This window comes from Orcinus orca, chromosome 10, assembly GCF_937001465.1.
Source record: "Orcinus orca chromosome 10, mOrcOrc1.1, whole genome shotgun sequence".
In the NCBI taxonomy this organism is placed as follows: Eukaryota; Metazoa; Chordata; class Mammalia; order Artiodactyla; family Delphinidae; genus Orcinus; species Orcinus orca.
This window is the reverse complement of record NC_064568.1, coordinates 69,803,747-69,818,145: the sequence shown is the minus strand read 5'-3', so window position 1 is coordinate 69,818,145 and position 14,399 is coordinate 69,803,747. Positions and strand designations below refer to the sequence as shown.

The window sequence follows — 14,399 nt, the reverse complement described above, 5'->3', positions numbered from 1 at the left end:
TAAATTTGAAACACCAGATTTCAACCTGTTAAGTAAAGCTTTTAAAAGGTAAAAAGCTGCTATGTCATAACATCACTACAATTTTCAACAAACCCTGCCAGTTATAGTTGTGCCCTAAAGGAAATGGTTACAGCATTATAAAGCTTAAGTGGACAATGGACTTCCATATCACATATATGATAATAGTATTCTGTCACTGAGAACTTACAGAAGAGTAAAAGAAACTACTTCCTCCTCCCTTCAAATATCCTATGTTCTATGAAGTATATAGTGTTATCTCGTTAACTGCCTAGAAACACTTGAGGCCCACTTAGTGACAGAGGCAAGGCTTCAATCAAAGGTTCCTAAATCAGGTTAAGTTCCCTAGACCAGTGGTCCTCAATTTTTGCTGCATATTTGAATTCTCTGAAGAATTAAAAAGAACAGATCACTGAGCCTCACTCCAGACCAATTAAATTACAGATTCAGGGAATGGTGCTGAAGATTAAAATTGTTCTAAAAATCCCCAGTGGATTCTAATTTACAGCCAGGGCTGAGAACAACTGCCCTAAACTGGTTCAAAACCTCATGTACCCTGACAGTTAACATAAAAGGCATTCCTTTAAGAAAACTTTAAGCTGGTTCCCTGGTGGCACAGTGGTTAAGAATCCGCCTGCCAATGCAGGGGACACGGGTTCAAGCCCTGGTCCAGGAAGATCCTACGTGCCGTGGAGCAGCTAAGCCTGTGCACCACAACCACTGAGTCTGCGCTCTAGAGCCCGCAAGCCACAAATACTGACCCTGAGTGCCACAACTACTGAAGCCCGCACGCCTAGAGCCTGTGCTCCACAACAAGAGAAGCCACCGCAATGAGAAGCCTGCGCACCGCAACAAAGAGTAGCCCCCGTTCACCACAACTAGAGAAAGCCCGCGCACAGCAATGAAGACCCAACATAGCCAAAAATAATAAATAAAATAAATAAATTTAAACACACACACACACACACACACACACACACACACACACAACAACCTTAAGCTCAATGGAAGGCTGAAACTTACTCTCTACCTTGCTGACTTGGGGCCTAAATGTTAACACTTAATCTTGAATTCAAAGAGCTGCTATCATTTTTTCTGGAAGAGGCATTACCAAGAAACTCATGATATGATTCTTAGGCTGCTTTCTCTACCACTTCACAGGATCTGAGACTTACACTCCTCTTTACTTGGTGAAGTTACATTCAGTTCTGTCGGAAGCGGCTGCTGGCTGGGACTAAGAGTTGGCGTGGTTATCGAGGTATTGCTGTTGTCACTGGTGGTCTCTTCGGAAAATAAATCTGATTGGCTGTTACTTGTACTTGGAGCGGAATCATCGTCTGGTTGTTTCTTTTGAAAATCTGAAGAGAAAGTGTGAGAAAACCAGTTTAAATAAGGAGTTCACAATTGCCTTGGGTATTAGAAAATAATGCAAGTTAGTATAAAAATTAAAACTAATTTGGGTGATAAAAAGAATTGAAGTAAAATACTGGTCCAAAACACAGAAGGTTGGTAGAGGGTGAGTTAAAGATTTCCAAGATGAGTGGTAGACATACTGATTTTAATGTAAGACTCTGCAAAGCCAAATACATGTTAAAATTTTAGGGTAGGGGTAATCAAGGATAAAACAAATAAAAGTTGTTCAAACCAATAAAGGACAGATAAGAAGGAAAAAAACAGCAGAGGAAAAAAGGGTAAATACAAAACACATAATATGTGGTAGAAGTAAGTACAGATATATCAGTAGTGGTAATAAATGTAAACAGACTAAACTTAGCAGTTAAAAGATAGAAAATTCAGACTGAATAAATAAAGTCCTGTTTTATGTAGTTTCCAAGAGACATACTAAAAACATTAACATGAGAGAAAACTTTCAAAGTATATAAACAAAATACCAGGGCTTCCCTGGTGGCGCAGTGGTGGGGAGTCGGCCTGGCGATGCAGGGGACACGGGTTCGTGCCCCGGTGCGGGAGGATCCCACATGCTGCGGAGCGGCTGGGCCCGTGAGCCATGGCCGCTGGGCCGGCGCGTCCGGAGCCTGTGCTCCGCGATGGGAGAGGCTACAACGGTGAGAGGCCAGCGTACCAAAAAAAAAAAAAAAAAATACCAGCAAATACAAATGATTAAAAAGCCAGTAATAGCTATAGTACTGTTAGGAAATGTAGACTTTAAGGCAAAAGCATTATTAGAGATAAAGAGGATCATTACATAATAGTGAAAAAAAATTACCAGAAATATAAAACAACTCTTAATCTGTATGCACCTAATAACAAAGCCTCAAAATATGTAAAGCAAAAATGATTGTATCTATGGGAAACTGACAATTAGATAATGAATTATTTTCAAACACATTTGGAATATTTATAAAAACTACCTAAAACCTGGATAAACTGTGACCACACATTAGGTTATAAAGCAAAAGTCTCAACAAATACCAAAGAATTAGTAAGATACAGGCATTATTAATTGACCACAGAGCAATTAAGTTAAAAATTGGTAAAAAAAAAAAAAAATCCTATATATTTGGAAGTTTCTAAAACACACTTTAAACTCATGGGTCAAATTAGAAATTAGAAAATATGTATAATTAAATGATAATGTAATTAGTACTTATCAATATCCATTAAAGATAAAGATGCACATACATTACCTATGCCCCAGTCATTTTATTACTAGGTATATGCCTGACAGAAATTCAACACACAGGTACAAGGATGTTGATTACATACTGTTTGTAATAGTAAAAAGTCAGACCTAAAGGACCATAAATTATATTATATTCAAATAATGTACACAGTGAAAATAGCTATTGCCACACACATCAACATGAATAAATCTCAAAATTATAATGTTGAACAAAAAAGTAAGTCACTAAATAACATAGTAAGACTGTATTGCACAAACCTTAAAAACAGGCAAAACTTCAAATAATATATTGTTTAGGAATATGTATCTATAAACACTAAAAAAATTAACACAATTCAGGAGGGTGGTTATGTCTGAGATTTGGGGGGTGTGAAGTGAGAGCTATGCAGAAATATTCAAAATTATAGACAATGTCCATTGACAGAGAATAGATTAGAGTGATATATTCATTCATATGATGAAATACTCTATGGCAGTTAAAATAAATGAATAGAGCTATAAGTACAACAGAAAAATCTCAAAAACAATGTTGAGAGAGAAAAGCAAGCTACAGAAAGATATATATCTAATAATATTTATATAAAAATTTAAAATATGTAAAAACACCATATATTGTTTATTGGTACATAATTACAATATAAAAACATGTGGAAATGATACACCAAATTTAGGATAATAGTTATCTGGGGGTGGGAGGAACCAGGATCTTCAATCCTATCTGTAATTTCTTTTATTTCTTAAAGCTAGTGGTCAGTGTATGACTGTTTAAATTATTATGTTTAGTCTCTGTATGTTTCATTTAAAAAAATCTTATACTAGTCTATGAAGTACAGATTATACTTCACTGCATCAATTCATAAAAGGAACAGAAGATCCTGACAACTCCATTTTGCCTTATCTTTTGAACCAAAGAAGCTGTTGCTATTATGCTCTACAACCTCATCAGAATCACTATTCTGACATATTCTGAGCATAATAGCCAGCTAGCATTTATGTTGCATTTACCATGTGCCAGGCACTGAACTAAATGTTTTATGTATTTAACTCATTTACTTTAATCCTCTGAACAACCCTAACAAGGGAGTTATAATTACCACCATTTTACTGATGAAGAAACTGAGGCTCAGAAAATTTAGGTAATTTGTTCCAAGTTAATAGCTAGTAAGTAGCAGGATCAGGATTTAAATACAGATCCATCTGACACGAAAACTCATGGTCTTCAATCTCAACCACAGGATGTAGAATGGTGTGCATTAAACTGGCCCAAGGAAAAGGCCTCCATGTCAAGCCCCCACCCATTTACAGCACCAACGGTGAATGCAATGGATTTAGCCAAAGAATTGCTAACCTGCTGTGCATGCCCATCAGTGATCGAAAGCCTCTACTGCTTCTGTGTATTTATTTCTCCTAGCCACTTTCTTATTCTTCAGTGTTTTGACATTTCAAAATGGCTTATTATCTCAATGTTATTTGTATAGCACCCTCAGAGAAAAAGGCACTGTATAAGTGGAATAAAAATATTGCAAAAGATGCTTCTTTTTTATATCATATCATCTCATTAGTTCTCCTATGTCAATAATCATTGTGTCCCTCCTACAGCCACCTCTCTACCATTTAATTGGAAATGTTATAAGACCCTAAAAGAACTGAAACTGAGTCATCATTGTACTATTTAACAGAATCCCCAATGCCTCGAGACAGACAAACACATAGAATCACTCACTGAGGCACAATAACCCTTTGAAGTTAAATGACATTGGTGTCTAAAGACAATTACCAGGTCCCACCTACATAATCTCCAGCCCATGTTTGCCATGTTCCTTGCTTGATGTTCAGGTACTTTAAGTTTTCTTTTGTGAATCTGCAGCTGTCATAATGCCTTCTTCTGCACCTTCACTGGACGATGGTGTGAAAAAATCATCAGGCTAAAAGTAAAGATTACAAACCAAACTGGCTGCAAACAAGAGAACTTAAGTAGAAACTTTACACATTCTCCATTTCAATTCAATAAAGAAAGCAGAAATAACAGAATTTTACAACCAGAATTAACTTTAAAGCTCTAGCTCAATCCTCTCAGTTTACAGATGAAGAAAGCAAGAGCCAAGAAAGTTAATGCAACCCACCAGAAATTCACAGTTAATTATAAGAGTTTACTAACTCTTAGGCCAAAATTAGCAGCTTGTAGGATACAGAGAGCTTTAGAGTTGGACCTGGATTCAAATTCTGACTTGGCTATTTACTGGGCATATGGCTGAAAGCAAACTGTTTACTCTTTTGTGGCCCTGTCTGTAAAACGAAGGGAGGGAGTTATTTCTACCTCTCAGGATAGTGTGGATTAAACAAGATAATGTACATAAAGTATCTGTGCATGGGTACTCAAAAAATGATAGTCATTAAAGAGAAAAGGTATTTTCCTGGTTTAAAGAAAGAACTATCTCTTCCTTTTAGTCCTGATGTTTGCATTATAGTTCTTACTCTCTTGTTCCTTTCTTTCTGAATCATTCAGCATCCAACTTCTGACTACTGACCAAAAGAAACAGAAGGAAAAAAAATCCCAGGAGTCTACTCCAAGGACAAAGGGGAGCAGATTTATGTCCCATGTAAAAAAGTAAACAATAAAACAGGCAGAGACTGCCTCTCGTTAACTCTACTCTGGAAAGCAGTGCAGGAAAGGAACAGAAATAGTCACTCCATTTGATCCAGACACAGAAAAGACTTGTTCACGTGTTGTTTTACAGTTCTCATATAAATGGGAAAACTAGAGCTCTCCAAGCTTATCCATCTCTTTAAGAAAAACAATTAGGAAAAATAATCTATTTTTGTAAATTGTTAAAGAGTTTATGGTATACACAAAGGTATAAACTTGGTCTTGAATAGAGTTTTTCCAAAATAATCTGCTATTTGTAAAACCTAAGTAAAAACCTTTGACCTTTAAAGGGACTGCTGTTGAAAAGTGAACAGAAGCCAAGATCTTGGCAGCTTACCTTATTATCAACTAAGAGAAAAAATAATTTCTCGATGAAGGTACTCCTGAAACCTGCGGTATCCAGAAATGAGATGGTTCCACAAGCTAGAAAAACTGACCTAATGGTACCAGCTGAGCCAAAATGGCCAGTGAAGAAGTCCCTGGGGCTGGTTACAAACATACTCACTAGACATATTTTTTTCTCACAGGTCAGTCTTCTTACTACAAAGTATACCTCAAAAGACTGGGAGCACCAAGAACGCGCACGGCCCCTGCTCTGCCGACAAGCTCATTCACCTGGGCAGCCTCACTGGGACTGTAACTTATCTAGTCATTACTCAAAACTCATATATATGTGTGTGTGTATGTGTGTGTATATATATGTGTGTGTATCTATGTGTGTGTATATACATATCTCAATAGCTGATCTCTCAGATGTATTACACAGACTTGGCAAGATGCTTAACTCACTTAAACTCCCACCCAGCTTCCAGATTATGGCCATACTATGTCTTTTTGATGATTCCTTCAAGGTAAAGAATACCCAAAAGTGATTTGGAAAGGACTTCACTAAACTTTCTTTCTTTGAAAATTATTTTTAAAAAACCCTCCTTGGTAACCTACTTTTTGCTCTTAGCAATACATACATTTTTTACAGATCTCTGTGATCGCTACACAGAATGTCCACTTATAATATAGAAATTAAACTAATTCACTTTTGTTATACATTTGCAATTACCAATTTTTCACTATTATAAGCAGATTTCATCAAACTTCCTCAGGTTATGTTGCTAGAAGTAGATCAACTAGGTAGAAGAGGACGCACATTTTTAAAGCATTTGGCACATATTGTCAAATCCTCCTGGTGCAGCACCCTGTGATTTCCCACAGCACAAGCCTTACTATGGCATGTCAGAATCATCTGTTCACTTCTCCGTCTCCCACATTATACAGGCCTGGGACAAAAACAGTGCTCCACAAATGTTAACTAAATGAGTAAGTGGCCAAATGTTTTTTAGTAGAAAGCCCATCACTGGATTACATTTAAAATTATTTTATCAATTGTTATTTTAAACCCTTCAAACACTATTCTGTGTGCCTCTAAGGGCAGTCCTAGCATCATCTGGTTTAGCATTTCTAAAAGACGAAGTGCTGCGAATTCCTGTTTTCATAATCAATAAGGAGAGATGAGAAATTCAACTGCATTTGTTCTAACTCACTCATTAAATCTGTTTGGCCACTAATAAGGCTTCTGTATCATTATTACAGACACTAAAGCTGGGTATAAAGAAAATTAAACGAGGTGAAAGAGGAACTAAGAATGAAGTGCCTGCTATGAGGCAAGGCACTCTGTCAGAGGCCTTACGTTCATTTTCTCATTTAATCCTCAAAATAAACTGGGTGGTAGATGTCATCCCCATATTTCAGCAGAGGACAGGGGGCATGGCAAGTTTGGGCAACCTGCCCCCTCCTAACAAATGCCAGAGCTAGGGTGAGAGGCCCAAATTCGTGTAATTCTAGTATTCTACTTCCCACTACAGCGTGAATCACTGAAGCAACCACAGCCCAGCTTGCAGGGGTGACTTTTCCAGTTCCCAATTTCCATTCCCAGGCTCAAACTCCATCGGACTCTATATCACAGATTACAATTCCACATTCCCACTGGAAGCTTTAATTTGGTATTTCACACCATAAAATGCTTCATGTTTCCAGTAGCCAATTAAAGTAAAATAGAAATGTGGACAATAAAAATTTAATTCTGATATCTCAAAAGTTTGGTTCATGCAAGGCATAGTATAAAAGCCTCCTTTAACAAAACAGGGCCCTTTCTCTTTTCTTCGTCTCTTCTCCTAATTTATCTCCATAACAGACTACAGCTTCCATTCATAAGCACATTTCTGTTTTCAAAGCTTCACATTCCCACCTCAACCACAAATCTTAGATATCTTACTTTAAAAAGCTACAAAGCTGTTAGCAGTAGTCAACCAATTCATAAGCCAGGGTTCTAGCCTCCTAATTAAAATCTTAATAAAATTCTAGTATTTGAATGTTAATCTGGGTTAACAGCCTCAGAAAAAGACAAACTGGTTTAAATAAGAATTAGCAAGAACCAAAGGAGAACTAATTACTATTATTAAAGCCTTAAAATACACTCGCTCACCTTGGATCCTAGCTTATGGGGAAAACTGTGATCTGCTCAATGTGGCTGTGTTCATTTAACCTTTCTTTCATGAGTAATCTCTTCTAACTTCTTTAAAAAACAAAACCAAAAACTTTTACCCTACCAAATTCTCTCTCATGATGATTCCTTCCCTTTAAAATTCAGACTCTTGGGCTTCCCTGGTGGCGCAGCGGTTGAGAGTCTGCCTGCCGATGCAGGGGACGCGGGTTCGTGCCTGGGTCTGGGAAGATCCCCCATGCCGCGGAGCGGCTGGGCCCGTGAGCCATGGCCGCTGGGCCTGCGCGTCCGGAGCCTGTGCTCCGCAGCAGGAGAGGCCGCAGCAGTGAGAGGCCCACATACCGCAAAAAGAAAAAGAAAAAAAAAAAAAATTCAGACTCTTCATCGACTGATTGATACTGTTTTGATACTGACTGACACTTTCAAACAAGTTTTAAAAACACACACACATATGTATATGTATATATACACACACCCACATACCATATATATATCCTGTTGAGGATAAATGACTCCTGTCCTGTGTTCCCTATGTATGCCCACAAATTTGTCTACTTTGAGGTATTACCTCAGAAATTAAAAGGGACCTTGTCTTCTGTCCTTTTCTGGGGATGGTGCCAACATTCTCCTAGAGACTGAAGTCAGAAGCCTGGGAATCATTTCAGACTCCACATTCTCCCTCTCTTAATTCTACATCTCAAAAATCACCAAGTCTAGTCTTTACCACTCCTAAATATCTCTGGAATCCATCCACTTCTCTATTTCCGCTCTAATCTAAGTCATCATCATCTGTCAGATTCCTTCAATAGCATGCTAACTGATTTCTTTGTATCCTATCCTTTCTTGGCCCACACTCTAATTCATTCTACACAAAGCAATCAGAGTGATGTAAAAAACAAATTTTGACACAGTCATTTTCCTCCCTAAACCCTGAATGAGCTTCCATTACCTTAATAATCATATCCAAATTCCTAAACATGGCTTACAAGTTAGAAGTCTCTCCATGAACTGGCTTCTGGCTATCTCTTCAGTCCCGTCTTAAGCCACTGCTCCTCCTCTCCCTCCTCCTGCTTCAGCCATACTGGAGTGCTTTTGCTTTTTTCTGAACACTATTATTTTTCTCATCCTGGAGTACTTTGATCAGGCATGTGGGAGACGCTTTTTCTTTATCTTGCTATTCACCTTGGTAACTCCTACTCATTCTGAACCTTAACTTAAGCACTCTTTCCTCAGGGAGGCTCTTAAGATTAACCATAGAAGACACTTAATAAATATTTCTGGGTGAATGAATGAATGTCTTATTGACTGTACATCCCAGTCCCTAGCAAAATGCCTGCCACACAATATACAATATAGATTTGTTGAATTTAACTTATTTGATACTGGTGAACATACCAAGTTTAAAAACATTTGTTCTCTCAGACATTAATAAGTAGACTTCAAATTGCTATAAAATGTATTTCTAGGAAACAAGAATGCAACTACATACAGTAGAAATATTAAGCACCCCCGTCAATAAACAGATGTTTGAATTTTACAAACTATCCCTGCACATATAAACTTTTTCTTCCTTACTACACACCACAGGTAACTGGTTCTGATAGAACTCAAAAGGTCTCTCAAGTCCTGTTTGCTTAGATTCAAACCACAAAGCTGCAAGCTTTTATTTCAGAATACTAGAAATAACACTAGACTGGCTCCCAAAAGCATGTCTTCAAATGCTTCCTGCGAAAGTAGGCAGTAGAGAATATATGAAGGTGACAAAGCTTATAAGCAAAACTCTTATGAGTAATTAGGCTTATTTTATAATCTGGTTTATCACTGAAATTATACAGTCCCTAAATTCTTCACACCTATAGCACCTACTGCTCAGAACTGTGAACTAGCAAAAAAAAAAAAAGTTATTTGGAAGAAGGCTTGTTTCTTATACAGCATTTATTGCGCAGACTACACAGTTTTCCCAGCAATAGTGTCTCATATTCATTTACAGGGCATAAATTAACATGTCAACATTATAGCAAATACCTAACAATCCATTAGTACTACAATAACATAGTGCACAAGAGACACATTTACCTCATTTTGGTCTAACCTCAAAAACGTGTCAATTTTCTAAAAAACTGAAAACACAAGGAGAAGTTTTCTGAATATTGTGACATTAATCTAGTTTCAACAAAATGAGAATTTGATGGTGTGTGTGCATATACATACATCCTACACATACAGCTCAACCATCAAAATAAACAATAGAGTAGGCATATTGTGTAAATATTAGACAAAGCTGACAAAATAAAATAGGCAAATAGAACCAAAAAACGAAACAAAAACCTCTGACCTATCTGTTTACAGCTGATCCTTGGTACCGTTTAAAGACCTCCCTCAAACCAACAGTCCTTACTGTTATTCATGAATCATCGGATGGCACAGGTGTGACATGAACATAACTGTTGGAGAGGCTGGAGCCCGGAAGATTTTTTTCACTTCAGACCGAAGGTTACAAATGGCCCAGAAAGACTTCAGTGACAACAGAACAGAAAATTAGAAAAGCTTTGGGAATACACTAGAAAAAGAAAATCCTCCTTTTTTAGATCCTTGATTGTTTTTATAATTGTATGCACAGTCTTCATGCTACCAGCCCTTCATTTTACCATGTAGAAGTGACAGGAGAAAAGGCAAAACAAAGACAAAACTCCCTCTCACTGGCCCTCCCTTTTGGGGAAGTGGAAGGAGAGCAGTGTTTGTGCTCCTGCCCACTGATACCCTTGTAATTTGGTCCTCTTTGTCTTTGCTCCCCTCCATGGGTGACGGGCAGCTCTTGCCTTTAATGATATTTCATTTCCACTTAGTTCTCAGTCTCACCATCTCACATCAGGGTCACAGCCCACCAAGCTTCAGTCCTCCTACAGTTAAGCCCTATTGGCAAGCTGAGCACTTCACGTTTCAGGAAATTCAACTCAGGGTGGTGGTGGTGTTAACTTTTGAGACACACTTTCCCTTATGATAAAACTTGCAAATGTTCAGCACAAATAATTATTTTTCAAACAGTGCCATTTTAAGAATGGCAACCTCTTTCTCAAAAAGTTAATAGACCACACATTGGTTTAAACTGCTAAGAGAAATTTTTTTGAAGGATGAAGTGATAGGTTTGCTAACATTTTATTACATCTATTAAAGCATATCAGGGGATGTTCAGCAAAGACCATGATTTTCACAAGATCCAAAGATCAGGGCTAACTGACTAATGTTTATCCGATGAACTCGAGGTAGCAAAAGAATATATAATGCCTGTATGATTCACAATGCCCAAAAAGGCATTTGTCTAATAATAGAAAGAGTACATGTTCTCTCTGAAGAACACGATGGATAGTTATTAAAAAGCTGTAGCATAAAGTAAGGGAAAACTTGTCCTTCACGTAATGGTTACCAGGTAAAGACCTAAGAGATTTTTTCACTCATGAGGAAAGCTCGTGCAGTTACCTACAGATCCTCTGTCATAGTGTGGTGTTTAGGAATGCAGAATCAGACCGAGTTCACACCCTGGCTCAACCTCTTAACTGTTGTGTGACCTTGGGCGAGTTATTCAACTTCTCTTCCTTCAGTTTTCTCCTTCTCTAAAATGGGAATAACAATCACATCTACTTCATAAGGTTATTATGTGGATTATATTAGATAATTACACGTGAAAAGTTTCAGAACAATGCCTGGCTAGTAAGTCTCAAATTAACTGTGGACTTTTTATTACACTTCTGCCTTCTTGCACACAATTTAAATATTTGCTAGTTTGAGACTGTGACAATGAAAAATAATTTCTCTGGAGCCAATGAATGAACAGAAGGGAATTATATCTAACTCGTCTTCATAACAATGCACACTAGGTAAGCCAATCTGGGCTTATAAACTCAAAAGTTTACAGGGACCAGGTAGATATTATAAATGTACAAAGTCAGCTGGCTTAAAGTAGCAGGAAGTGATGGTTACTGTGGCTAACTGGCAAGTGTAAGCCTCGCCTAAAGGTATCTGATTCCAAACTTAAAAACAAAATTAAAAACCTCCAAATACAACATATCTGTGCCCTGGCAAGCCTGCAGTTTATAAGATGCCTGATTTAAACAGAGACAAAGTAATTATTATATAAAAGTTTTGTACACTGTATTATCAATTCCACATATTGGTAAGGAAATGATTCATCAGATATACGTGCTTAGAGCAAATAGGAAAGTATAGAGATACAACACAAAAAGAATCAGACAGACCTATGTTTGAATCCTAGCTAAGCTAATCAGAAGCTGTGTGACCTCAAGAAAGTTACTTACCCAATTTATGATTGTTTCCTCATCTGCAAAAATGTTGAAGACCTATCGTCTAGGATTGTTGTGAGAATGGGAGATAATGTGGGTGTCCCCCACATTACAGAGGTGTTGCATAAATTTCTGAATGAATAACAAGTGAGTGTCAAAACCCTCATGTAGGTCTAGAACAGAGATTCTTAACCTAGGGTTCTTATATCAGCTTAGGCTAATGTATGCTGCAATTACAAATGACCCTAAAACCTATGTGCTTACCACAACATTTGTTGTTTTTGCCCACATGTGTCTTCATTCCAGGAATCCAGAGTGAAAGAGTGGCCCTAACTGGGACACGACTGGTCTTGTGGCAGAGAGAACAGAGCGATGTGTAACCATACCATGGCTGTTAAAGTTTCCATTCATTAGTGACATATGAATTTTTCTGTTCACCTTTAATTTGTTAAAAGATGTCTCATGGTCAAGTCTGATGATGAAGACAGGGAAGTATAATCCTCCCACTGGAAGGGGTGGCAAACACCTGGGAACCATAATACAACCTAGGGTTCATAACATGTGTGCACAGAAATTTTGCATATAATTCTGGATTAATCTTATGAAATTATATGCAATACTGTATATACATACAGGCCCATTTTTCCCCTCAGAAAATAGAACACAGATATTATATTCTGAAAGGTATCACAGACTAAAAGGGCCTAAAAGAAATCAGATTGAGTTTGAAAGAAGTCAAGTCTCAAAAATATGGCCATTACTAGTAATTTTATAACACTAGAGCAATACAACAGACCTAACTCTGGTTTTCTGAGTTGCTGATAACTGTGACAGTGTGGGCTGGGGAAATAGTCTGAATTTTCTAACAGGCTCCATCAAATTCGATTATTGTCTTATGAAAATCTGAGTATATGAATTGCAGTAAAACTACAGTAGGCTGATAACCGGTTTATTGAAAATAAAGTCTTCTCTGAGAAAACTGTGATTTCCTGACAACTGAAAACCCTGTGCTTTATAAAATACAAGGCAGTCTGACCCTAATTCAAAATTTAATTTGTTTTAAATTAACAAGGCCATGTTATGTTTATTTTATTTTATTTCTCTTTTAATGATTATAACCCAGTCTTGTTCCTGATTCTCAAATGGATGAAGGCTACTAAGTCAATGTGCTGAAATATTTATAGCTCCCTACCAAATGGGAAAAATAAGCTATTAGAAAATTCTTCTTAGGAACCAACTGCCTTATACTAACCAAGTAATCCAATCTGATTTTGTCTAAATTTTATTTAAGCAGGTGAAATCTGACATAACTCATTTTTAAAATTTTTTTTCCATTTGGGAATATGCTTTTATTTCACTTGCAACTGTTGGTAAATGCGTTTTGAATGGGATGAGGAAGAGGAAGTTATCCATTTAAAAATTATCTTTCAAATATTTAATGGCATGTGATATAGGCAAATTCTTCCTTTTAAGGTCATAATAGTACTAAACAAATTAAGTGTTGATGTTCTGTGTAGATACAACTCTAATTGTCCCTTACTCTTATTCTAGGTAGCCCAACAAGAGGCCATGTAATTCAAATCCTTTATAAACTTCTAATTTACGCAATTAAATTTGGGCTTAGATGTTACATTAGTTTGCGAGACTCTGCTTCCTATATTAACTCTGACCAGTAAGAAAAAGGAAAATGAGATACACTTCATGGGACTTTCCTGGAGGTCCAGTGGTTAAAACTCCATGCCTGCAAGGGGCGCACGTTCAATCCCTGGTCGGGAACTAAGATCCCACATGCCACGTCGCATGGCCAAAAAAAATTTTAATTTAAGAAAAAGAAAAAAGAGATACACTTCAATTGTCACCACCAATACTCAGCCTTTATAGATAATGCCCTTGGCTTCTAATAGGAATGCTATTAAGAAATAGCCACATAAAACACACCACTTTTTTTTTTAGTTGAAGTATAGTTGATTTACAACATTGTGTTAGTTTTAGGTGTACAGCCTAGTGAGTCAGTATTTTTGCAGATAATATCCCATTATAGGTCATTACAAGAAAATGGGTATAATTCCCTATGTTATACAGTATACCCTTGTTGCTTATCTATTTTATATATAGTAGTTTGTATTTGTTAATCCTATATCCCTGATTTGTTCTTCCCCCACTTCCTCTCCCCTTTGGTAACCACAAGTTTGTCTTCTATATCTGTGAGTCTGAAACACACTACTTTTTGAAGGGCTGTTACTGAGAACATGGTTCACTACTCTTCTCACTGTCTACTTTAGAGCTCACAGGATG

General features: G+C 37.2%; 1 protein-coding gene across 3 annotated transcripts in view; it reads right to left on the bottom strand.

Annotated features, from left to right (window-relative positions):
* Window positions 1–14,399, bottom strand: part of ZFAND3 (zinc finger AN1-type containing 3) — a 320,362-nt gene that overhangs the window by 75,775 nt on the left and 230,188 nt on the right. For all 3 annotated transcript variants that reach the window (XM_049715787.1, XM_033424363.2, XM_004267651.4), the window contains exon 3: window positions 1,194–1,376. In XM_049715787.1, the coding sequence (XP_049571744.1) occupies window positions 1,194–1,376 (183 nt within the window). The remainder of the gene's footprint in view (window positions 1–1,193; window positions 1,377–14,399) is intronic.